Below are 26,147 nucleotides of genomic sequence, written 5' to 3'. Positions count from 1 at the left end.
TAGTTTTTTTTTTTTTTGGCATCGACACAAGCCAAAAATGATTTTTGGCTAGACCACCCGTGAGGACAGGGATCGAAAGTGAAAATTTCACAGATTTTGTCTAGCGCGCACCGACTGCAGTAATATGGCTCACGGAATTCTATCTTGCTACAAGTTACAAGATGTATTCATTTAGTTCTCAGACAAAATATAAAAACTTCAGCTGAAATAATATTAATACCAGCGTGATCAGAGGAGACCCTTCCCTTCGATCTTAATTTGCATATCAAAAATTCACTAATTTGTAAGAAAGAATTCTCAAAATGCAGGCGTTAATCGGGCTAAAAAGGAATATCAGTAAATATTCTTACCAAGGAGCGACTCCTAAAAGCAGTACATTTATTATTTTTAGTAAACTTACTTAATCCCACTACAGACTACAACTGAGCCCACCAATGACACAATATTTGCATCAGGGGTGGGCTATTCCTCTTACAGAAATTTACTCATTTTTCCGTGCAAACACCATTTCTACTCTTCCAATAACTTCAAATCTTAAAATTTTCTTTCAAATCTTATGTTGATTGAAAGTGCTTACGTTACTTTTTGGATAATTGTCTTGGTTTATCGGTCTCTTCATTTCTCACTTTATTACCGTAAAGTATTCAAGACTCCGTTATTAATTCGCACATTTTTGTATTTGACGCGTGTAAAGCATTAAATCAAAGATGTTAATTATGGATAGATTTCTCAATGAAAGTTTGAAAGAAATAACTGCCTTTGCCTTTTCTCTTTCGGAATGTTTGTTTTTATAACAGTTTGCAGAGTTTGCATTATGTTATTCAATGTACTCCCGCCTCCGAGTTTGTAATTTAGTTATGCTTTAGTTTGGTTTGGAAATTATAAACTGATCAATCGCCATTTAATCATATGTCAATGATAGGAATTGTTCTATTTAACTTTATCAGAAGTAAAAGAAAGACGTCTGTGAATATTTCAAGACAGAGGCAAAACTCTCCTTCATTTGGACGTTAAGACCATTTCTCAAGCAACCTCTGATCCAGACAGAAAGAGCGTTGTTTTCATATTAGGTACTGTTTTCTAATGCAACTATTTAGTGCAGCTGAGGAAAGAAGGGTTTTGACCAATAGGTAACCTAGTTTAGAATGATGTAAGATTAACTGAATCTTAAACTCAACTGAGAGTGACAGAAGATTGCTCAACACAACATGGCTATTTCTACCAAGTAAGCGTGTAAGGCAAAGATGATTAATCCCTGAAACTCGTTGTGGCAAAGTGTTTAAACTGTTAGTCAGTCATATACCGCTGACGTGTATCTAACTACACTATTAAATCCTCGACGTTTGCATACAACTGCTCGTCGTACATTGTCATGTTGATCAGTTTCTGCAGAGAAAAATAAGACAATAATCACCATCATTAAAAAAGTGTTCCTCTTATGTTATGAGCGGTTCAGTCCTTCCTAACCGTCAGCTTTTCTCACCAAAACAAATTCAAGGAGAAAGTGTTTTATGGCTTCGTCGTCTGTTACCGTTCATGCGTCTCAATGCACTTTTGCAATCGTCCTATGATCTTTGAAATAACCATAAAGTGTCAGTTGCCATTGAGAAATTCAAGCGCGCTTCTCCGCTGTTTTTCGCGGAGTGCTAGCTACAGACATCACAAAAAGATGGAATCCACACAAATTACAGAGATGAGTACATATTGTAACCTGTCTTGGCCCAATGCTGTTAAGGTTAAAACCTCAGTTAGCTGAGCCTAGGCCAGTCGGTTTCACGTGAAAAGAAACTTTCATGTTGATCAAAATTCTAACCTTGTGTAAGTTTTCCATGTCCTTCAGCTGGTTTCTCAATTCAGTGAAGGTTGGTCTTGCATCTGGGTCATTCTTCCAGCATTTCATCATGATCTGATACCTGGAATTGTTCAAATGATCTGTTAGAGATTTAAACAACGTTTCCCAGTACAATAAGAGAGAACGATTTGAAAAAGAAAACTTACAAGTTTTCATCTACATGTTGTGGTTTAGGCATCCTGTATCCATCCTGAAGTAAGTTTGCAATTTTTCTTCCATCCATTCGTGGGTAGGGTGAACCGCCTGAAAGAACCACAAGACCATCGAAATATAATTGTGACGAAAAAACGAACTTTGCTGAAACACCACCTGTGTCTCTTGATGGAGTTTGAGGTTGCATGGGGAAGCTCATCACCTTTGTCTAACTAAACACGTTACATTGTTTAATTAAACATGGTATATAGCAAAAAAAACATCCACAGAGCCTTATAAACTTCCATTCGATGTTACCTATGGTGAAAATCTCGTACAGCAAAACTCCATAACTCCATCTGCAGAAATAATATGGTAGACTTAAACAGTATATATCACAAATAAAATATATGTATCCTTTGAAAAAGCATAGAATTAATTTCTTGATAAAAATTGATAAAACTTGTTGGAAAACTGCTACGGGTAATACTTACACGTCACTTTTGGTGGTATATTTACCATACAACAAGGCCTCATAAGCTGTCCACTTCACGGGAAGACGGCCCTAAACATTTAAAAATATCACTTTGTGAAGCAGCTCAAAAATGGTAGGAAGCGACTGGTCAAAGACAATGATATTCGAAGTTATACTCGTGTACGCATGGCTAATATTTTTATTGGGGTTCATTCTAAGGAATTCATGATCGAAATCAGGAATGTATCAGCTTTACCAAAACAATGATTGTGAAAGATCACTAAACTGAACGATATGTAGTACCGCCTCCACCTTCCCTCTTTCTTGATTACCTTAGTCTTTCGTTCATAAATATTTTCCTTCTGCACATCTCTGGCCATTCCGAAGTCTGTCACTTTACACGTTTCCTTTTGTCCAACCAACACATTGCGGGCCGCAAGGTCTCGGTGAATGATCTAGGAAAGAATTGATGCAACAAAAAGAAATTAGCGATTGCATAAGAAAAGATCTGAAATGAAATGGTTCAGATAGGAAAATAGTAATATCAAGCAACATGATATGGTGTGTGTATTTCTCTTTCTTCCAGATGGCAGAAAATTAAATTACTATAAACACTGCTCCATATTCCAGAGAGAAGCAAACTACTTTATTTTTGCAATACGCAGTTATTTCATAGAACGCTTATCAGATTTTAATCGAAATAGGATTCTGTAACGTAGCAGCTTAGCGACCAAAGACGAATTTTTGAATTTCAAGATTTAATTCTTTTTCTTCCTTGTCACTAAAATGGATATTTGTTGTACACACAGTTTAGGCTAAATATCCTGAAGGATCCTATTCACTCTCGTCTCTGCCTTTGCCTACACGAGAAAAACCAAGATATTTTATATCGATGGGATACACTTGCAACGATGCACAAATATGGCCATTCACCCATTGGAATAAAACTTAGATGACGTCAAAATTGAGAGGATTCCCGGCCCTAAAGAAGTGGCCTCAACAAGACGGTAAGAATACGTTTACATCTCCCGGGCGTGATCTTGTGAAGACATAATATTCTATGCAAGACAGAGCTAAACATGACGATTCACCTTACCAGAAGGTTTCAGAATTGTTTGTCTTTTGTATTCTTAATTAACTTACAGATTTTGAGGACAAGTAACACATTCCATCAGCAATTTGCCAAGCAAACTTCATCAGCTGCTGTGACGTCAAATTTGTTTGCGGTTTAAAATCCGGGTCCTTGTAGTATGTGTCCTTTAGTCCCCGGCTCTTTCTCAGGTAACCCAGTAGATCCCCAAAAGGCACATATTCAATCAAAACCAACAGCTGTTCTGAAGAAATTAAACAATTTAATTGATATATTACTGAAAAAAGATGAAATTTCAATAAAATCAATAAATAGCCCAATTATGATCAATACTCACGAAAACAAGATGGTTTTACCAAGAAAAGCTGAAAAACTTTGTAATGGTCTCTCAAGAAGAAACGGACCAAATATTCCCTTACAACAAGCGTTTCTGCTTGTTGCTTTCTAGCCTGTTCAGTGGCAAATATTTGGTCAGTCTATCAGTAAATCCAGGAGCGTCTTTGTTGGCTAAAAAAATATAAAATTACCTTATACCAGGGTTGTTTGTCGTGCTCAGTGGTGAAGCAGTGAATCTTCCATTAAAGCAAATTATCAATGACTAGAAAGCGTTTCAGAGTAGACCATAACCAAAATGTGTACAGCAAAATTAGACCCGCATAACCAAAGCATACCAGATTCTGTAACACATCCCAGTAGTTTAATGACGTGAGGGTGTGGTTTCAGCTGCTTCATTGTGTCAAGTTCATTCATCAAATCTCTCTTGTCCGATTCAGCGGCGTTTGCTGGAGCATTAAAAACAAGGAATAAAATTTGGTTAACGGGAATAGCATGCGAAATGCCGAAATAAGTTATGATACGGCAAATAGCTAAAAAATTACGGTAACCCGGTAACATTTCCTGAATGACTGTAGGCCAAGACTATTATTCTATTTACAGTATAAGAGCTCACTTTTAAGCATCTTAATAGCCACTGTGGTCGTTTCGGGACTCCCTCGAAGTCCTACCACTGTTCCCTTGGCAACTTGACCAAAAGCACCTTTACCAATGATTTTTTCTATGGTTACGTGGTGTCTTGGAACTTCCCAGCAGCGTGTTAACGGATGAAGAGGCACGTAATCGACACCTGAAGCGGTACTTTGTGCTTTTCTATTATCTTTGTTGACTTCTATGAGATCCATGTATTCCGCAGGAGGCTGAGTGAGTTTTCTCGACTCGGGTATAGTTGGTTCGATATCATCTAATCCTGTTTCATTCTATTAAACCAACATACCGTTAAAGTATTCAAATATAAATCGGTTATTAATCCCGGTATAAAGTCCCACATGGTTATAAAAATCAGTTTACTCATGGTTTATCACACAAAGGTTTAAATTCTTCCCTAACAAGAGATTACAAATGGTTTACTATCTCTTGTCCTTATCATTAAGAACATTTACTATTATTAACGTTTTTTTCTCTGCTTTTGAAACTGATATGTCCAATGGGGTGATCGAGGTTCATAGCATATTCGCCGAAGCTACAAACTGCATGGAGATTTACGATTGGTAGTGTAATTTTTGAAAAAGGCACGCACGAAAAACTGTAGCTGTTATCAGCTCCTAAACTAACGTTTAGAAAGTAAGGCATCAAGAAAATAAGAAGGCCAAAAATGCGCAAAAACAATTATTTAGAGAGCAAATATCAACCGGGTGCAGACCAGTTAGCGATCTACGAAGTGAAGCCGCCAAGTTAAACCAGGGAAAACCGAAGGCAAATTGATGGAGTATCTTGGTTAAGGACATGATCCCAGGACAAAGACTTTATTGAGTCTAACTTCCTTCTATTTCATTGTATCTGCCACTAATGCAATATGCTTTTTTGTTGTAGAACTACGCCTTTTTTCCTTCTTGTTTGCTGCAAGCGTTTAATTTCTTATAGAAAGTAGAGGTAAAGTGAGATTACGTAATTTCTGGCTACACTAACAAGACCGCAATGTCATGGCTCTTACTTACGTCATAATCATCTCTTTCATCTTTATAAGTCCTACCATTGAGAAAGCATACAAATATTTACAAAAAGCTGAGAATTTCATCAGCTTTAAGTAGAATTTTTTTTTGTTACGATGAAACCATATCTGGTACATGACATCGACAAAATCCAACTGGCAGCAAATTCTTACCTCTCTTTCCCTACAGCGCCTAAAAAAGAACGAAAGGAAAAAAAAGACAAATGATGCGGATGTGGGTCAAAATTTTGCTTTCGCTCATTAATGAATCTTGAAGCCAAACCCTCTACCATAGATAATGATTTTTTTACCTACCTTTCCTGTGTAGCCAGATTATGTAAACAATTAGAAGAAGGATTGTGAAGGCAAGAACCCCAATTATGGCTAACAAGACGTTGTTAGATGGGCAGTTACATTCCTCAGGACCTAAAATGAGTCATTTTACAAAGCTTGATGAAGTAACATTCAAACAACATTTACACTGATCCTGGTCAATACACTGCTCTCACTACATAGCTTAGACTTATGACCGAAAAAAGTTAACTCTAATTGGCTTGGTACGAAGGAAAAGTAAGGTGTCACTCTCTCTATAATAATTTTTAATAGTAGGATTTTGTTTAGTTGAACAACAACAACGACAAAAACAAAAACCTGGAAATATATCACTCACAGAAATGAGTTGTTGAATTAAACAGATACGGAATACAATTAGAAAAAGTCCGTTTTCGGAAGAATTGTGTAAACATTTAACAATTTCTTTGTAAAATTTACCCTTTTTTGTGCTTTCCGCGCCGTCTGTGGGTATAGAAACCTGCTTAATTGAGTCTGGATTGACTTTAAAACCTCTGAATTTGTCTTGCCTTGCAGCATCCGACAAGACAATTAAAACATTGCTGACGACTACACTGTGATTGAACCTCATCATGAAGTCAAGAACGACACTGCCACACCTAGATAAGGAGGGAAGCAAAGAGTATCATCACGCATATTTGTACTTTGATGACTTTTAAGTCCTAAAATACATTGAGCTGTAACCAAAAGAGTACTTTTTATGTTATAAACCAAGGTAAATAAAATTAATTCATGTCATTCTGTGTCATTATATTTCTGTACACTAAACAAAATGCACTTCAAATGCAAATTATTTCCAATTAAATAAGATTTTCTAAAGCAGAAAAACCAGTTTTCACGCTAAAATACGCCACTATGAGATAAAGCTCCCCCCCCCCCCGTTGGATTTTTTTTGGTGTAAAGAAAAAATCGTACCTTACCTGGTGTTCACAGTGTTGGCGGATGAGCAGCCAAACCTAAAGGCAATTTGACAAGCCTAAAAGGACATATAAAGAAAAACTGTATATTCAAATGCATGCTTGTTACATATTGAAGATCGTTCAAAATATCATATTTTTTTTAAATAGAAATATTAAGATTTCATTCAAGAACAGAATCTTATGGTAGTATTACATACACTCTGGTATATGGTCAAGTAGATTATCTAACCATTTCTGGAAATTTCGCAGCAACTTCTGTACGTCTGCTACAGTTCTCCCTTATGGTCGCTGTCAGGTAAACGTCTGTGCTTACTGTTTGAACAGGGAAAAAACAAAATACGACTTAAAATGAATGTTTGTTTGTATGTAAAAGAATTATCATTTGAACTCATGTATAAAAACAGCCTTTACTTACAAAAAACACCCACATAAACTGTACGGTTAGGAGGGCCAATTTGAGAGATTTTTTTTTCGTGAGTTCTGCGGTTATGTAGCTTGGAATCATTAGAGTATCTAACGACTATTTCGGATGCGTGTTTGTCATTCCTACGTCACGACGGTGATCTCAGAGTCGTTCCTATAGTCGTCTTCCTTTTTTCGCCGGAGTATAACTTTTTTAAATAACTGCAAGTTATGAAATAGATGACATTGGTAGAGGCAGTCTCAACTTTTTCTATGAAAAAAGCAATTTTTAGTATTTTGCAATTTCTAATTAACTTGCAAGCAACAATACTAAGAGCTAAACGGACAAAATTGTTATAATTTGAGCTCGTGGAGAAAGATTTTCAAGTGCAAATAGGCTGGAAATAGAGAGAGAGAGCGACCACAGAGATAAAGAACTTAAAAGGCGGGGAGTGAGTCGAGAAAAACGCGAAAGGGGTTAGAAAGGACGCCAAAAAAGGAAGAACGCGATAAAGAACAAGAAAAGGCTAAAGTAAAAAGGCGAATAACTAGTGAAGGCCACCGTAAGAAGGGAAGAAAAAAAGAGCTCCAGGAAAAAGACTGAAAAGAGGTCAACAACAAAGAGAAAGCGAAGCACGCTTGAAGCGAAAATGAAAACCCCCGAAAACTGAGACCTAAGACCTGAGAGCTGAAAACGAAGACCCCTTCAAGATCTTGACACAGGAAGTCTACGTCACACTTTATGGCTTCACCGAAGAAAACCAGTGAAAAGATTGACAACCTCTCTGTTCGCAGCGTGAGGCAGCATGATCATACATCTTTAATTTAACGAAAGCGAAATTGCCGACAATAGGCCCCTTCAGAGTTCTCGTGGTTTAGAAATTAAGGCGCGAACAGGGGGCTAAGTGCAAAGTCGCTCTCATCGGTATAAAGAATAAAGTGCCGTGGTGGTGAAAATGAGAGGAAAGGTCTCGGAATTCAGTGTAGAAGGGTGAAAATGTTTTTGTGGGAGAGAGGCATCAACTGAATGATGGCGGCAAAGGAAAGAAAAAAACAGTCAATTTAAGTGTGAGAAGATAAAACTGAAGTTTTGCAGAGTTCTCTTTCCGGATTCAGATGAGCATGTGTCAGTAAACTACCCAAAATACCTGTGTGCCAGCCAATAAATAAAATCTCAGTTAATAGATATGTCATATCCTTGCAGTTGGCACACAAATATCATCTGCGACGTAAGTGAAATGTTTCTCATTAATACAGGTTTTTGCAAGCGAATAATTCACCCGTAAAAACCTCGATGCTGATGGCATAGAGAGTGCTTGAAAATTAAGTAAAGAAAAGGATTAACCTTTGAAAGAGGAAAATAACATTCATTTGTACATACTTCCTTCTGCCTTGACTTCCTGGATATTTGCTTTATCTTGTTTTAGGCTTTCACCAAGCTCATTAGTTGCAGTAATGGCAAACTGATACACTTTTCCTCTCTCCAGTGCTATTTTCAATTCTCTCACGGAAACATCTCTGATTCTCCTTATTTCTGTCCATTGTCCCACTTTCCCATCAGTCACTACCCTTTGGTACACTGAATACATGATAACAACTTTTCCATTACTTTCTGGCTCCTTCCACTTTAGGGCAATTGTATCGTCTGTCGTTTTACCTGGCAGGTCGTCTATTTCGACCACACCTGGGGCTCCTAGATTGATGTCAACAACATGACCAGTGTGAAATTCCTAATAATTATTCAACTTTTTGATAAAAACCTGGTCACAACTCTTGTCGATGATAAGATAATCTGTAAATTGGTGGAGGATTTTTTGGGATATTTTTGAAACGAACGTGTATGGCAAGCAAAATTAATTGAAGAAATTTAAAATAATTTTAAAGGACAAAAAGTGATGATAGTCGATTGTAGCTTAAAACAAAATGCATTCATTTGTGCTACGTTATTACAGAAAGTTTGACATCGCGCAAGACTAAGTACAGACACTCGGCCATGACACAGCGGGAAAATGAGTACGCATGCTCTGCATCTCGAGCCATTTGAGCGTTCAGGGCTACGATTCTTCTTCAGCAAACATAAACTGACGCGAGTTTTTCCGCCGAGAAAACAAACTTTTCTCTCCAGGGGGTTTGCCAACTGAGGAAACAATGACAAGAAGCGCTAAAGCGATGACAGGTGCTACGAATTTTGTAGCCATGTTCAACTTCTCAACTTCTGTTACTAAATTCACGCTTGTTGCCACAATATTTTTTTTGTTGAGTGAGATATGTGCCGGATGAAGTTCGACAGAAACTTTCCTGAAAAAGACAACCTTACTTGTTTTGGTTTGGGCCTATCCCTGCGAAATGAAAACAAGCTATGGCATTGAGCAGACAATATATACCTAGGAGTATAATTTTATTGACGGTATCTCGGACTGAAATTGGCTCTTCAACTGCTCATTTGTAAGTCCGTGACAAGGTTTGAAACAAACCAAACCTAGCTTTAACACAAGAAGTACTACATGTGTAAAACATGCAACGGAAGGTTTTGAGGGTTTTGTTTAATGTCAATAAATTAAGTAGAAATTCTGATGGCTATGGGAGCTATGGAGGTTTGATTCTTTTGTAAAAAAAAACATTGTAAAAACTGATATAACTCACAACAAATCTAATCAATCGTGCTCAGTAACGAAATCACTTGTGATTCCTCACCTTCAAACTTGGTCCTAATCGTCCTTACATTAGGATCTCCCTCGAACACAAAATTTCTGGAAAACAGTTTCACCGTGTAGTTTGTATTTCTCTCCAAACCACGCAACGAATAAGTTGTCGTTCCAGGATCGGTGATATTATCCTTTTTTATCTCATTTTCACCCTTTTGTAAGATCATTCGGTATCCTGTAATCGGACTTCCTCCATCATCAGCTGGTGCAGTCCATTGTATTGTCATAAAAGTTGCTTGAATGACTGACTTTGATGATTTTAAGGATGCTTTCCCTGGTTTCTCTACAAGGTGCCATAAAAAAAGGATCATTTTGAGCAAAAGAAAGGAAGGAGAAATTTCTTTTTGTGATAACCTCATAGTGAGTTTCGTCACAATACTTAGGATGAATGCAAGTCATTGTAATATCACAGTTTAATGAATATACATGTAGCTACCGGATAAATTTAGCCAAAAGTCAAATAAAAAGAGGAAAAAATTAATTTTTCATGGCTGAGGAAATTTCCTATGGATACTCGCATAGGAGGATGTCATCAATCTGCCTGAAGTTCAATGCTCTTTTGTAACGTGTTTAATGCTACCAAAGGGCACGGTGTCGACAGTTTACCGTAAATCTTTCTAGAAAATATGGGTGCATTTTCCACAAGAGATCAGGCTGACTATATCAGGCATAATTCCAGTATAACACCATTATACCTCACTGAGGTAACGTACGCGAAAAATATGTGGTCTTACTCTGCTAAAGAGGGGAAAATGCGAACGGAACGCTCAGATAAAGCCGTAAGATATATTTTGAAAGCTAAGCAGTGGTTAGAAAGTGAAAGAAGAGTAGATTATATGAAAGTATTATAAGTTGAACTATCGAATGAGATGAACAAGGTGAATGAGTTACCCTGTCGAGTACTTTGAAAGAAAATGTGGCTTTTACTTCTCATACACCTGAAACAGTGATAAAGAGTAAAGGCGAAAGAATATGCTGACCTTATACCTAATTTTCCTCTTATCAAAATAAAGTGATCTTTTTTTACTCACTTATCTGATTTATCGTTATCAATTTCTCATGAGATGGAATCTGTCCATTAGCAGCAATGCACTTGTAATGACCAAAATCTTGATCACCCCTAAGTGGCACTTGTATTTTGCTTTGTCTGGCTCTGACTCTCTTTATTTGACTTCCTTCAGGTTTGTACCAAGAGAGTGTTGGCGTGGGAACACCATCAGTAAGACACTTCAAAGTCACTATCTGGCCAATCCAAGACTTCTTAGATGACGTGGTGACATTTTGAATTGTGGGCGAGTCTAAGAATAAATAACAATGCAATAAGCAAATGAATAAATATTTGGTGGTCTTTCATATCAATCAGAATATTAATGAGCTTTATCATTCCACTACTGTGTCATTTTACCAAATAAGGTCCTGAGAATGGCGAAATATGCCACAGTATTACGCTTTAGAACATGACAAAAATACGTAGCAACATATTGGCCGCACTAAAAAATCCAAACTTTGATTTTTTTTTTTTCGTTTTTTAAATTTGACAGTCAAAGAAGCGAACTTTTGCGCAAGAGAGAACTCAAAGAAAACTTTACTGGTTTAGTTCAAGTTCTTTTCGTCTTTCGCGTACACCGCCTTATGCGATCGATACAATGCACAGATAAGGCCGATGGAATTCGCATACTAAAATTAAATACTAAAAACTGAAAGAAATAGTGGAATACTAAATCCCTTGTTCCATGGTTTAACATATAATACGGGCGGAAATTTTGCTCATTACTCGTATTATTTCTCACCTCTTCAGGGCTAGGAAAAATTACTTTGCAACTAGTATAGGGTGTATTTATTTTTTTTCTCCGAGTGCACACTAACGAATCCTGGAATCTGATGGGTTCTTAGCGCGGTCTGTATTTTGATATATCTGCCCACGGGCACCGCAAACACTTTCGTGAGTCGCAGAGTCATCCGTGCCTTCGTTGCCATTCTTCATAAATAAATTTCGTTTTGCCAGCTGGGCATTATTTTTAAGCAAAGACGTGGGTCACGACCTCAAGCCGATAAATAATTTATTAATCCTCTCTTTTCTCCCTCTCTCTCTCTCTCTCTCTCTTTCCCAAATCGCTTTAAATGCCAGCAAAATATTGGTTTAAAATGGAATTTTGGTAGAAAAATTGTGTCATTAAATGGGTTGAGTTGCGGCCTAAAAACTGTTTGTAATTAATTTCAGTAGTCACTACTTTAGTAGTCACAAAAACGTATCACTAAAAAAATCGAAAATGGTATACCCATTCCTATAGATAATGTTCCCTATTGCTCTTGAAGAACCCATTTCGAAAACACACTAGTGCGTGGCAGCATGGAGAAATTTAGCCGCGACTCAAATATTTCTCTTTCCTTCGCTTATGTAAATGTGACATCTTTTTTTTTTTGCAGAGTTGAATTAATGCCGTATCTCCAAAACAATTCGGCGAAAGGATAACAGTTAAACATTGCTTTTTTTTCTCTTTTTGGATTAAGCGTGGCAATTTCCAATTCTGCATAGCCAAGACTACTAGAGATGGGGAATGCGAGTTATCCAAGAAAGAAAGAATTTTATGGTGTTCCATCTTGAGCATCCATCACCGCCGCCGGTTTCATCTGTCTCTTGCTCGTAAACATACGTCCAGCTTCGCAAGAAGCTGTTATTGGGAAGAATTTGTCGTACTTTGACCTATTTCGCTGTTTTTTTGTTTTTTTTTCGGTTAAACTTTAATATAATTGAACCCTGTCCGAAAGTAATGTATCTGTGTACATTCTCATCGAGAAGAAATGCTAGTCGCCTCTCTCCCGACACCATAAGCCCGCGCTGTGCTTCGTGGAAGAGCAAAAAACAAAGAAAACATAGTTGGTAAACACACTTTTTGAACAGAAATGAAGTTCACTGAGAACTTGAACTCGAGAGAACTTCAAATATGTGACATTTAATGCCTAGAAAGCCATGTGCGAAGAAATACTGAATTCTGAATTTTTGGTCGTAATGACGGCCGCTCAAAAAAAGCTTGGCTTGAACTTTCTCTGGAGAAGAGTACGTTTCCTTACGATAAATAAGGACATTTGCCGTCAGGCGAGATTATTCATCGTGCGACTACTAGGTCTAAAGCCCATCAAACACAACTATTAATGAGTTCAACAGGGTAATTTAGTGTTATCAACTAAGTTGAAAACGTAAATTGGCCACCGTAAAGAGTTTAGAGGCTGACGTTTAGAGGCTGACTTCAAGACAAGTAATCGTTAAAATTTCATCCCGAGAATAAAAAAAACACTCCGGAAATAAATAAATTAACACCTGTTTACAAAAGTTGCCAGATTAAGCAACATAGGCTTGAATACTAAGATAAAATAGCTCATAACTTTCAATTTTTGGGAAAGGTAACATTTAGTTTCTGTTTTCAACAACAAGTAAATTCGTCAAAATTTCAAAATCTTCAGTTCCTCGCTCTTTCTAACAACTGGCTGCAAGTCCACGTGGCCTTTGACTAATACTGAGTGACTTCATCAAAAGAGTTGAGCGTTAGCGAAGGAGAACATTAATTGCCCTAGAAGTGCAAATCTGAGGTCCTGCCTTTCCAGTACTAACACAGTGGGGAAAGAATACTGCCAATCAAAAAGGAAGGTATAGCTCGAATTATTTAGTTTAGCATGTTTTTATTTCCACGACTGATTTGTAGTTTCGTTGCCGGCAATTTAAAGTTGTAGCAATCGACATTCGTCGCGTTTGGTGTACGTTTGAACTTTCACTTTAAACATGAATGCTAAATTTTTGACACTTGGTAAACCTGTGCGATTTCCTGTAGGTTGCTCTCTACACACTTGACAAAAGCAAAGCCTTTGTTTGCAGCTCATACATGACCACCAAAAAGACAAGAATTGAATTATCTTATCTCATGTTCTACGAGAATAAGATGAAAAACGGAATGTTTCCTCCAATGACTAATCGTCTACTTCAACATCTAGAGCAATCAAACTACCAAGCATTCGTGTGGACTTGCCGGACTTACTTGCACAGGAGGGTGCTTCAGCATGGCAGACGATGAAGCATGTAGTAATCCCAATGGTCTGACCTGCGTCAGTGACTCAGAAGAAAGCGATGAAGAGAGTAGCTTTGAAGAGGAACTGTAAAATAGTTGACATATGAGGCATCCATGTTCATAAGACGCTTTCAAATTGTCGTAACAGTGTTTTGCAAATTGAAACTTGTAAATTCTGTCACAATAGTTTGGATTACTTGCATAAAGATAAGCCAGTTTCCACTAGATTTCAACAGACTAATTTCACTAGCATCTTTTGCGCTCTTCAGAATTTAATTTTCCCTTATGACATTTGTCATTTGCTGCGTCACATTCTCAAAATGCAAGGGAGCCATTTTAAAATTTGGCGCTGCCGCTATAATTACCTCACGCACGGTTATTAAAGCGAGATATGATGCACTTCTCGGCCAATCAGAGTGCGTGCATCTCTATAATCACCCAAGCAATTATACTTAAAACATATATCAATGGCGAGGAGGTTTATAAGTTTCTGGTTTTGAGAGATAAAGAGTGTGTAGGATGGTTTTAAAAAAGTGGAAAAAGAATGGATTGTTTTTATACTAGATTTTAACAAGCTCCAAAGTTCAGAATTTCTAATGAAATATGATTTCCTATCATAATCCTGATTATTTCTGTAGATTAAGTTATCATCATTAATGCAAAATTTACGTGTACGATGACATGGCTCAAATCACGCAAGTAGGTCTGATATTTCTCCACAATAATCAAGAGGCGGTAAGAGAAATTACCATTTAAACTCAATTTCTCTGGTAAAGTGGCAGATATTGAATATGGCATGTTAAAGAGATTGTCACGGAATGTCGGCAACAATAGATTTGTACTTGCACAAGTGCAACCCTAATGCCAAAATGAGATCGGTCTGAGCAACAAATCCTAATGCTACAATATCGTTGCAATGGCTGAGCAAAATGGCATTTCTGGCCATTGACGTCGTTTTTGTTTGTTTGTTTGTTTGTTTTTCTCTACAGGAAATGTTATTTAAATGTGATATTATCCAAGGAAGCATGTCTGGTGTAATTTTGATGAGTGACTTCTAAATTTAGAGATTAGCATACCGTTCATGTTTGCTTTTTACCTGCTCCTGACAAAAGAGATCGAATACTTGCGCATATGCAGACACCAAAACAGTTAAGTATCTCACAGGGCGGGGAAGCATAGTGCTTGCAGGTTACACAACCTCCCAAACCAGAAACTCATGGAAATCAATTATCCAGGTACCGCATTTGTCTTTCCTTTTTCTGTCTTTAGATGAAAAAAAAGAGTGAAGGTTGTAACACTCCATAGAACAGTCCGTTACTTTTGTGTTATTTGGCAGTCGAGTACTCAGTATAAGGTGGAAAAGCCTTCGAATAATGAAATATAGAATGGATTCCCGCCCTCAAAAAGTATACCTCTTCAAACGCCACATATGCAAATATGTGCGCAAATCTAAGGCATGCAGTTTTAGTTTCAGCCCATTTCCACACCTACCGGCTGATCTCAGCTATCAGTAAAAAAATTGTTTAATTTCTCAGCTGACAGTTAACATTTTGACCAATTCCACGATTTCCATTGCGCCCCAACCAAAAGTCCTCGCACAGAATCAGAATATGCGCTAGCCTTGTGCGCTATTCAAACGGAGCTGGCTTTAAGCCATTTTCTGAGTTAAACACAGTCCAACTAAAGCAATGACTTCGTGAACAAATTGTCACGTCCTTCTGAGCAAAATAATGTGAGCAATGATTCCACCTAAATTCAGTTGTCCCAATCAATACTTGGGACCAATGCATGCATATAAAGCGGAAAAGGATTTGAGGTGGTATTCTGAACAGATTCATCAGTTTTGTATAACTGGCCCCAATAACAGGAGTCACACTGTAAAAAAAATTTCAGAAAAAAAAAATCAAGGTTAAATATACTTACAGTAAACTACAATTGTTGTGTCACTAGAAGTGACTTCCACTGAGTTATTGGCTTCACATGTATATTGTCCTGCATCTGTTCTGTTTATGTTATCGAACTTTAAAAATGCAGCTTTCTTCCCTGAACTTTCCGGTACTCCATTTCTAATCCATGCTACATCCGGCAGAGGTTTCCCAGAGGCTTCACAGGCTATGGTGACAGGGGAACCTTCAATGTAATATTTTCCTTCTAAAGAGGGGTTTATAACGGGTGCCTCTGAAAGGTAAAAGAGATAATATCATTCCTCATTCCCCATTCATCGGGCTAAGGAATTTTTGTTGCTGCACAAACAAATAGGAACAAAGCCCGTAAAGCCACACCTCATTTGGAACTTGGCCCAACAAAAGATCTTCTGAAGACATCCTCAACCCAGAGAACTAAAACTTTGATTAAAGAGAAACTATGGATTCTTCGGGATAAATAGAATACACCAGTGGCATGCTGAATGCGGCTGGTCCATTACTTAAAGTTTAAAGAAGAACTTACTCATCTCATTGATCTTTTTTTTTAATCAAACATTAGATAATCTAATTATTCATCATGATTGTTCTGCAAAGGGAGTTTGCAGAAGGGAGAGTTTTGGACGTTTCCTTCGTATTTTGAAGAATTATACCCTCAAATAAAACGTTCTTAAGCCCAAGTCAAACACTAAGAAAACGAATTACTTTCCTGCATTAAGAATGGATTTATGGAGACCACTGTTTACAATTTGTGCTAAAACTAATATTATTAAATGTTTTGCTCCTTCCCAACAGAGAGGTTATCACTCAACAATTTAAACACATCCTCGGTCTCTCTATATTTATATTCTATATATATATATATATACATCTGTCTATATTTGTAATGAAGCAGCATCATTCCATCAGAGCTATACAAACACGTTACTCCCTGAAGAAGAGAGTTACATTTCAATACAATTATGAGTAAGTGTTCCCAAAACTTGTGGCGAGATAATTTGGGTTTGTCCTTAAAACTAGGTCAAGGCGATAGCCAATATGAGACAAACAGAGGCACTTGCTAGTAAATAAATTAAAAAAACAAACGATCACATTTGTCTACATTTGTAATGTAGCAGCATCATTCCCTCAGAGCTCTACAAACACAAGGTCCAGGCTAAGTTTCGGTGAAAACGCGAAACAGGCAGCACCCACGATATTGGGTGAGAAATATTTGAGAGCAAAAGGGCGGCTTAAATTCAGGGTAAGCAGCTCCTAGCAATAATTGACACAAGATTTGAACTTGTTTAACATTAGCAAAAACCTATTTTCCAGACCATCAAGAGATGCTGATGTTAATTGATAAACTACAGGAGATGGTAGGGAAGAAGTTGCAGAGGTTTGAGTAACAATTGTAAAAAATACTTTTCTAGCCAGAGTAGCCAAGAGAGTATTAGTGAAAGGAGGAAAATCTAATTTAATGACAGAAGTAAAAACTTGATTTATGGGCCGAAATATTCAAAGTGTTGAGCACCGTAAGGCTTCGAGAATGTATCATGTCCCAAAAATAAATGAAACTGAGCTGTTGTGTGACTGACCTTAATGCTACAAAAATATCTTGATTTAAATCAAAGTTGTTCATAAATTCACTTTTTTCCTTTATTTAGAGTCACTTGACCTAAGAGCCTTAGACTGGAAAAGGCTAAAGGACCTGAAGGAAATAAATAGTCTAGCTGAGTATCCCACCAGTCACTAAAAGAGAAGGCATAAGCCAGAATGGGAGGTGAAGTTTTCTTGGTTACGCTACTCTGTTTCCAAGAGAGGAGGGAATTCTTACCGATCAAACTCTTGAAAACCTATCAAGGAACATCAAGGGCACTGTTCCAGCCACTGCCTAAACCTTGTTATTGTTGGCAATTTGATGATGAAGATCAGACAAAGAAATGAAATGCCCATTAGCAAACAAAATACTACAACTTTTTATTATTTTGTGGTTGTTGCCAGACGGATCATGGTGAACACACGAAGTCAAAACCTGCAAAACTATTGACTGTTAGCAGACAAGAGAAAACTAGGGAATGAATAGCTGTCAAACTGGTCAGACGAGAATCTAAGTCTCTAACGCACTTCCCCACAAAAGCGTCTTGTTACATAGTAGACTGCAATCTTAATGCCACAACTTTTGTCCAAACGCATTGTACATGAAAACAACAACAAGCATTTTGTTCAAGATGAAAGGAGAGAGATTGCCCATCACATCTTCTAGAGGCTTTTGGGTACTCTCTGATTTGCACATGGCTTTCCACCAATGTAAATCCAATATTTGCAAATTTTCGTTTCTCCATTTGTTTTTAATTTTTGAAATAAGACATTAAAACAATTCTTTGCAGATATATCAACACTTGCAAATGATATATGCCAGGGAGTGGAATTGACCACGTTACAAAGCTTCTCTTTACTCGGAAAGTACGGTTTCCATTTTACCGCAGAAATTCCCATTGCTTTTAAAGGATCAAGAATTGGCCTTTAAGACTTACATAACCAATTTATTGCGATTCAAGTATTCCTTAAAATATTTACAGTACTTTTCATTCAAGGGTTTCATTAGGTCTGCATGTATCTCAATCGAGAGGGTACAGAAGAACCATCTAAAAAATTTGGAAAATCTGTTACAATGATAGCAATTGTGCATGAATAAGAATTGCCTCCTTATGGTAAAACAAAACAAAATAAAAAAGAACAAGATGTGCGGTCTTTGATTTTTTCTGCAAATGAAATATGACACATGGATGGGCTTTGAGCTACATAAACCAAATGCGAATGTTGATTCCTTTTGCCCCTTACAAGCCATAATAACCTGGTATCTTTCTATCATAAAACAATTCAGAAAGAGAATTAGTGTGACAAGTATTGCATCACAGTTAAAATAATTCAACAGAACTTAGCAAAGTAATTCCAACGTATAATTAAAATATTATGATGTAGAAAGTTCCATGGTTCTGACAGAGTGCAGTACAATGAAAGAAAGAAGACTATGTAATGGCTGGTGAACGCAAACAATTTTCATTCACGAGTTGTAAAAGATCACAAACAAGCAAGGGAATGTAGTAAATAGTGAGTTTGGATTCTTCACAACAAGTGAATAAAATCACTCAAGCGAACAATGAGGTAAATTGCACATGAAAATGAGATATCACAAATGTTTTTGACTTTGAATCACAGTCAAATGACCAGGAAGTTACATGCTTAATATAACTCTTGTTTTTCTAAACTTTATGTTGTTAGGACATCCGAGATACTATACTTGAAAATGAAGGTAAAACACTCAGAAAGAAGATTAAAAATTCTGTTAAAAAAACATTAGGCTTCCATTTAATACATGAAAAGTTTTGAAAAGTTTAGGTCACATAAGCTCTCAAAAAATTTATACTCTAAATTGAAATTGAATATGTTTAGTCTCTTAGAGCTCTTTATGGAATTCAGCCAGTTTCTAAGTGGAGCAACCAAAGTCAGCAATAAAATTAAAGCTGTTGAACTGACCTCCACAAATAACAGCATCCTGTCAGAACAGCATTCCTACCTGGCCATGTTGATCATCATTGAATTATTTTCTATTTGCATGCCCAGTGTTCTTCAAAGAGCATAAAGAGCTTGGATAACAGACTTTGTTGGTTTATTGCTTTCATAACTTTAAGAAAATTTTGCTCCATTGCAAAAATCTTCTAGGTCTCAACTTGCTCCTTAGTGTCAGAAAATTGCTTGAGGAAGTCACCATTCTGTTGACTAAATTTATATCTGTAAACCTTGAAGATCATAATCCTCAGAAAGCAGCAAATGGCCCAATACCGACTTTCATTCTCTTTGGCAAGTCCCTTTAAAAGACGTGAAAAGCAATACAATTTTTTTGCACCCAATTTTGCCTGTGATTGTTAATGTAATATTTTCTTTAATTGATCTAGCAAAATTGTAAATTAAACCAGTTGGATTGTTTCTAGTTTTGACCAACCATTTTTAATTGACAGCTTTGCTAAGATAAAATCTCAGTACTCATATCAATAATAGTTATCTATGCATAAGAGGGCAGTCCAGTAGTTGGTGCCAGAAGAATAAGAAATAACCATTTGACAACTCTTTGATTTCTATCTGATGAGAAACAGCAAATTAAATGGTAGAATTATTCTCTTTTCTCATTTTAGGAGTGTGGTGTCACATGCTAAGTAAAAGTAGTACTATTGTTCTCAAAAGTCAGGTAAGCTAGACAATTTCAGCCCTGCAAATAAAAATTTGCGCAGATTTATGCTATAGATAACTTTCTCCAGATCTCAGAAATATGAGAGACATAAGTTGAATGCATTTGATTTATGATTGATTATTAATGGTTATGTCTTCAATACGTACCTGCCACAATAAGCTGAACTGTGCTTTCAATTATGTTTCCAATTCCCCTTATTTCACATCTAAATTCGGTATTGTCTCCTGGGTTGATGTTCTTGATAACCAGAGTAGCTCTTCCTTCAATTTTAACTCTTCCTTTGTAAGATAGAGGAATATCAGGATGATCTTGGACACCACGACTGTCATTAAACATCATTTTGACAAATACACCTTTTAGAAGAACACTATAGGTAATGTGCTTAATCTTATTATGTGAATCAGTGTAGTCCCACACCAGGTTGGCATCACTACCATTGTTGAAGTAGCTTGGATTAGAAGGTTCCTGGGTGAAACGCCAATCCACACCCCCTAAAATAGACAACCATAAACATAATATTCTCAGCCCTTTACATGAGTAAGGATAATATTTAAGAAGAAGGGCTAAGATAGAGTCCACAACAGAGGCACTTTTAGTGTAAGCAGTAACATTAATAAGTGAAAATATCCACTAGATTGGTATTCATAGATATCGATCAGCTTGAAATATACTTTCATTCCCAAGGAAATAAGGTTCAATAACAGTAATGTGTAACTATTTGTGCTTTATAAAAATTCTTTTTGACAAGTTTCATTTTCTTTAATTTCCAAAATGTTTGCAGTTTAGGTTAATTTCCAAAATTTAACGGTGCTACACTTCAAGAATTTTTTAATGAAGAACTTGTCATCAGGTGGAGAATGTGAAGTCAAAATGTCCACAAAAATTATATGTTAAACCATTGAATGAGGGATTTATCATCTGACCTATTAATTCCATTTTCTAGTCTTTTGGCTTCTAATTTTAAAATGTGTTTGGTCTTATCTGAGCATCCTACTCATGGCATAAGATATGCATGAAAGAAGAAAACAACAGAAAAGAAACAATTCAAGTTTTTGATGCCCAGAACAAAATTCTTGTGGGCTTAAAAGTTCATTGCTGAAAAATTAATATCTAAAAATTGGAAAAGAAATCAAAGATCACATGCATCCCTCTGTTCCTATTCTTGCCCTGTTCTAGTGTATAACCAAGGCATATTTTGCATGCTCCAATTTGCCCTAACATGGTAAAATTACATAATAGTGAATAAAAATTAACAAATATTTGCCGAAGGTGAGGTAAATATTATTCATTGACTTTCCCTTGGCATTCAGCAAATAATTGTTTAAGTATTTTTGCTCAGGTGCTTTTGAATTCTGATATAAATTCTGTAAATAAAGAGAGCATTGTGCAAAATTTGTGACAATTGTGTTGGTTACCTGTATCAAGATGAGCTGGCAAGCACTTTTAAGAGGTTTGTTTAATTGAATCAGCAAAAACTTCATCCCTTTGTTTTCAAAAGTGTTCTACTAATCTTTTAGCATCTTTGATGCTCTTTGCAATTAATTTTCTTCTACTGCATTTATCACTTCCTTGTAAATGCACATCTTTATAATCACCTATACTAACTGTATTTAATCATTGCATGTATCACATAACACAAGTTAAAACAACAACAACAGCACAAATGACAACAACAGCACAAACAACAATGCAATGATCAATCATGTCACATGTGCGTGATTTTTCCAAAAACTTTGGTGTATTAAGCTGGCATGAAAATTCCAATGTTATTTTAAAAAAGAAATCAACCACAATTTTCTATTTTCTATAATCTTGGTCAAAGAAAGGATGTCAACAATTTTCAAAACTTGTATTGAAACCACTCAACTGCACCTTCTTTAGCTTTGAATATCTATGATTAATAAGGTTTCACATAATAAGCTGATTTCTACATGCATTTTGGTTGGTTCTCTTATGAACTTATGATATATTGGAGGACAAACACAGGTGATGTCACCATTAACAATTTTTGCTTCTTTGTTACCTAAAACAAATGGATTCTGTTACTGTGGCTCTGTAGAGTTATAAATCAGTGACACACTCAACTGTGCCTAGCTTGTTCTAGGCATTCAGTAAGTAAAACATAGCACAATAGTAACCACTGCTGTAGTCTCGCTCCCTTTTTAACTCCTCTGCTACCGTCGCTTCATTTGCATTTTTCCTCTGGTCCAGTAACTGACAACTAGAACAAGCTGAGCTGCATCTTATGTGCAACTTCTTTTTCTTAACACATTCTGACATCACATGTGATCAAAGGAAGATGGAAGAAGACTATAGTAATAGTGATACATAAAAAGTGCATCGTGAAGGATAACAAGATCAGTTAATTTAAGAATCTTTAATTCCTTAAGGAGAGGCTCAGATTTTTCATCTGGTTTTGAGAAAGTTCTGATACGTATAGCTCTCTTTTAAAGAATTATTAAAGGTTTTAGAGTAGAACTATAAGTATTGCCCCAAATTGATAAAACATGGGCGAGGAAGGGGTAAATAATTGAATAATATAATTGATGTGATATATGTTTCTGTTTACATAATATCTAACTTTAGATAGTACTCCGATACCTCTTGAAACCCTCTTTCTCAATTTGTGTACATGTAAGTATGGTTTCCAATTCAAATTGGAGTCAAAAATGAGTACTAAATATTTAACTTGATTATCAGATTTAATAGATGTATTGGAGATACTAAGATTCAACTTATGAGCTATTCTTCTTTGTGGAGAATGGAATACAACAAAGCTGGTTTTTTCAATGTTCAAAGACAATTTGTTAGCATATAGCCACTGGCTTATCTTTTCTAATTCTACGTTTAAGTTGGTTTCTAGATTTAGAATGTTAGGACTATTAAGAAACAGGTTTGAATCATCACCAAAAAGGTGAAATTCTAAGATATTGGAGCATTTAGGCATATCATTTATGTATGAAAGGAAAAGAAGTGGGCCAAGCACTGACCCCTGTGGTACTCCACATGTAACAGTTTGGTAGTCAGAATTAGTACCAAACAAAGAGACAAACTGTCTTCTGTTACGTAAATAATATAGATGCAAACAAATCATTTGCAACACCTTGTATGCCATAATACTCCAACTTGTTTAATATAATTCTATGGTCAACTGTATCAAATGCTTTACATAGATCTAAGAAAATTCCACAAGAGTAGGTGCCATTATCAATTGATCTTTGTATCTTATCGGTCAAGAGAAGAAGAGCATGGGTGGTCAAATGCTTTGATCTAAAGCCATTAACTGATTATTGTGTAGAATAGAAAATTTCTCAAGATAGCTAATAATCCTATTATACATTAATTTTTCAATTACTTTATTAAATATGGAGAGTAAGGAAATAGGTCTATAGCTGGAGACTAAAAAACTGGACCCTTTTTTTGTGAATTGGAACTACCCTGACTACTTTAAATTGATCAGGCACCAAACCAGTAGAAAATGAGCGATTAAAAAGCAGCTGAAGAGGGATTAATAAAACACCTTTTAAAGTCTTAAGAAGGGAGGCTGAAATACTAAATGGGACACAAGCTTTGTTAGAACTTAGTGACATAATTATACTCTCAATCTCAGTTGAATTGGTAGGTGATAAGAAGAAACTAGAGGCCTATGCATGGTTTATCTAGATAACAATTAAATGGTAAAGTACCATTGTGTCATTAAGCATTCTGACATTCTACTTATCCACAGGACAGCAAGACAGAAACTAAATATACTTCTTATGTGAAGAACTTCTGTCAAAGAAAACTGGATTTGGTAGAATCCTTGATTTATCCTAGAAGCCAAATTTGCCCTCGCTTTTTTTCACCATCACATATTGGAAGCCTAGGACAAGCTGGTTGGTCCATACACCTTGGGAACACAAACCATTAAATGGTAGCATCTTTGTAACTTCTTAATCTTATTATAAATTATTTTTTATTCACTCGGAAGGTCTGTTTCCATTAACCAACAATAATTTTAGAGCAAGTGCATTACCAAGTTTAATATTATACTTTTCTGTGACTTCAATGAGTGGATAATAATCATACATGCAAACTAACCATGGAGTAATTTTGGGAATTGCAGGTTGTGTATTTATACTGCTGGAACAAAGTAATGACAAAAACAAGGAATAAATTAGTTGAATGAAAAGCATTTGTTAATAGCATGGGAATTAAAGTGCCAATTTGAAACATAAATTTTTGTTCATTCACATGAGCATGAACCAAATTGCAAACTGGTGGATTGTAATGCTTTCTTAGCAAAGTCAGAATCTAGAAATTGAAGTCTTTTGTACCATTTATGAGGAGATTCCACTTTAGTTCCCCAGATTGCAAATGTCAGGAGTTGGTCAAAGCATAGATTTATACTAAGATTGTGATCAGTTTGCATGAGGTGAAATCAGAGTGGTTTTCACCAATTCTCACGAAGTCCAGCTTTATCTGACATTATCTTCATAAATGAATTTAACTTATTTATACCAACAGCTGATTTCTTGTTTTAACTTTGAAATCATGATTCTACAGTTGCATACAGCCAGCAAATATTGCTGACATTCACTTTCATTCACTTTAGCAAGCCCCCACACCACAAAGGCAAAAAAGCCACACTATTTTTTTCACTGGTCAAATATTTTATCTAGGACTTGTGATTGGTCAGATGCTCATTTCTCACTTGTGAGAAAAACCATCCGACCCATCAGAATTTGTGCAGTTTACAACAAATCATTTTTTTTACTTCAAATTTAACTTGGAGTAAATCTCAGTGTGTATATGATAAGCCAACAATTATATACACACACACTTCAGTAAACCTTTAACTGTCTCTAAATGTAAAACAAAAATATGTAGTCCACGACCACTGGTGTGGGAGACCACAATCATGTGTGCACAAAGCTAAAAACTGGTCTAGTAGACAAATCATACATGTAGGTATGAGCAAATAATGCTCAAGTATCCATTCAAGTGCATTATTTAGTTTCTTTACATGATTGCTGCCTGGACGAAAAGTCACACTCAACTTAGCTAGCAGTAATTATCCTTGCTGAGGTCATTCTTTGAACCGATAATGAGTGAAAAAATTGGTAACAGCTCTGACCAATAAAGAGTGATGGATGCCAAGGAAGAGAGTTTATGTACAGGTGACAACTCTTTTCTGGGTTTGCATAGCCATCATGTTTGTAATGGACGGCCATCTGACAAAGTGGTAAGTTTTCTTATGGTTTGAAGACGCCTCACACTAATCAAGAAAATAGCGCACTTCTCAGTTTCAATGTTTAATTCTGAACGTAAATATGGTATTTTTAGCCCTGAAGAATAAAATCCTTTGCTCTTGATTTCTATCGCATCATAGCTATTCAGATCTCATTATCACGGGATTAGAATCCCAAATCATATCTAAGTTTTTAAATACAAAAACTGTTGAAAGCCACCTTGAAGTTCGGAAATCATATGGACGAACATCACGTTCAGAAATTAAGGATAGGCGTTTTCGTTGCCTAAGCTTAAAATGGCCAATGGTGAAAAACACTGTAAAATCTTTTGTACGGGAGAATAAATTTCACACTTACCTGACCCGTGAAACTTAACCAGCAAAAGAAAGAGTAGGTAAATTGCACAGGCACGGAAAGACACCATCTTATCAAACCTTTGCTGATGCTTCAGTGAGGAAGGTTGTGCCGAAAGCGAAAAGGCCCTTCTTCGTTTTGAGACTGGGACTGGGTGTTACGATCACCCTCGTGAAATTATCGGCCGTAATCGGCAAAATTCCCTAAACAACTTGGTGGATGGCGCAATTGATGGAGGAAAACTCGATTTATGCTAAACACACGAGATATTTGCATAAATTGTAGAAACTTTCCTTTCGGAGAAACGTTTCACTCAGTGCAAACTGTCTAAACTATGCGTGACAATTACAATGTGTTGAATGAGCATGACTCGATGGCACCGATATCGATCACGTGCTTATGAAGCTAAATGAAAGTCACGCAAATAAAAAGTAAAT

The 26,147-nt window shown here is 36.4% G+C and overlaps 1 protein-coding gene across 4 annotated transcripts; it reads right to left on the bottom strand.

Moving 5' to 3' along the window:
* Positions 1 to 356: 356 nt before the first annotated feature.
* LOC131780414 (netrin receptor DCC-like) lies at positions 357 to 26,037 on the bottom strand. 4 transcript variants are annotated; one of them, XM_066171371.1, is made up of 21 exons: positions 25,714 to 26,037; positions 20,272 to 20,616; positions 15,896 to 16,150; positions 10,943 to 11,209; positions 9,901 to 10,194; positions 8,588 to 8,899; positions 7,034 to 7,116; positions 6,805 to 6,860; positions 6,305 to 6,483; positions 5,849 to 5,959; positions 5,708 to 5,726; positions 5,541 to 5,571; positions 4,499 to 4,802; positions 4,221 to 4,331; positions 3,603 to 3,793; positions 2,792 to 2,914; positions 2,479 to 2,549; positions 2,303 to 2,343; positions 1,999 to 2,095; positions 1,814 to 1,913; positions 357 to 1,386 (listed from the first exon to the last, which is right to left on the bottom strand). In XM_066171371.1, the coding sequence occupies exons 1-21, from the start codon at positions 25,778 to 25,780 to the stop codon at positions 1,321 to 1,323; spliced, it is 3,123 nt and encodes a 1,040-aa protein (XP_066027468.1). In that variant the 5' UTR covers positions 25,781 to 26,037; the 3' UTR covers positions 357 to 1,320. The 4 variants fall into 4 exon arrangements, 3 of the variants coding, with proteins under 3 accessions (XP_066027468.1, XP_066027469.1, XP_066027470.1); XR_010718554.1 differs by lacking the exon at positions 2,479 to 2,549 and having other exon boundaries at positions 1,347 to 1,386; XM_066171372.1 differs by lacking the exons at positions 357 to 1,386; positions 1,814 to 1,913; positions 2,479 to 2,549 and having other exon boundaries at positions 2,057 to 2,343.
* Positions 26,038 to 26,147: the final 110 nt, after the last annotated feature.

This window comes from Pocillopora verrucosa, chromosome 8, assembly GCF_036669915.1.
Source record: "Pocillopora verrucosa isolate sample1 chromosome 8, ASM3666991v2, whole genome shotgun sequence".
NCBI classification, from domain to species: Eukaryota; Metazoa; Cnidaria; class Anthozoa; order Scleractinia; family Pocilloporidae; genus Pocillopora; species Pocillopora verrucosa.
The sequence above is the reverse complement of the archived record's forward strand: the minus strand, read 5'-3'. Positions and strand labels throughout refer to the sequence as shown.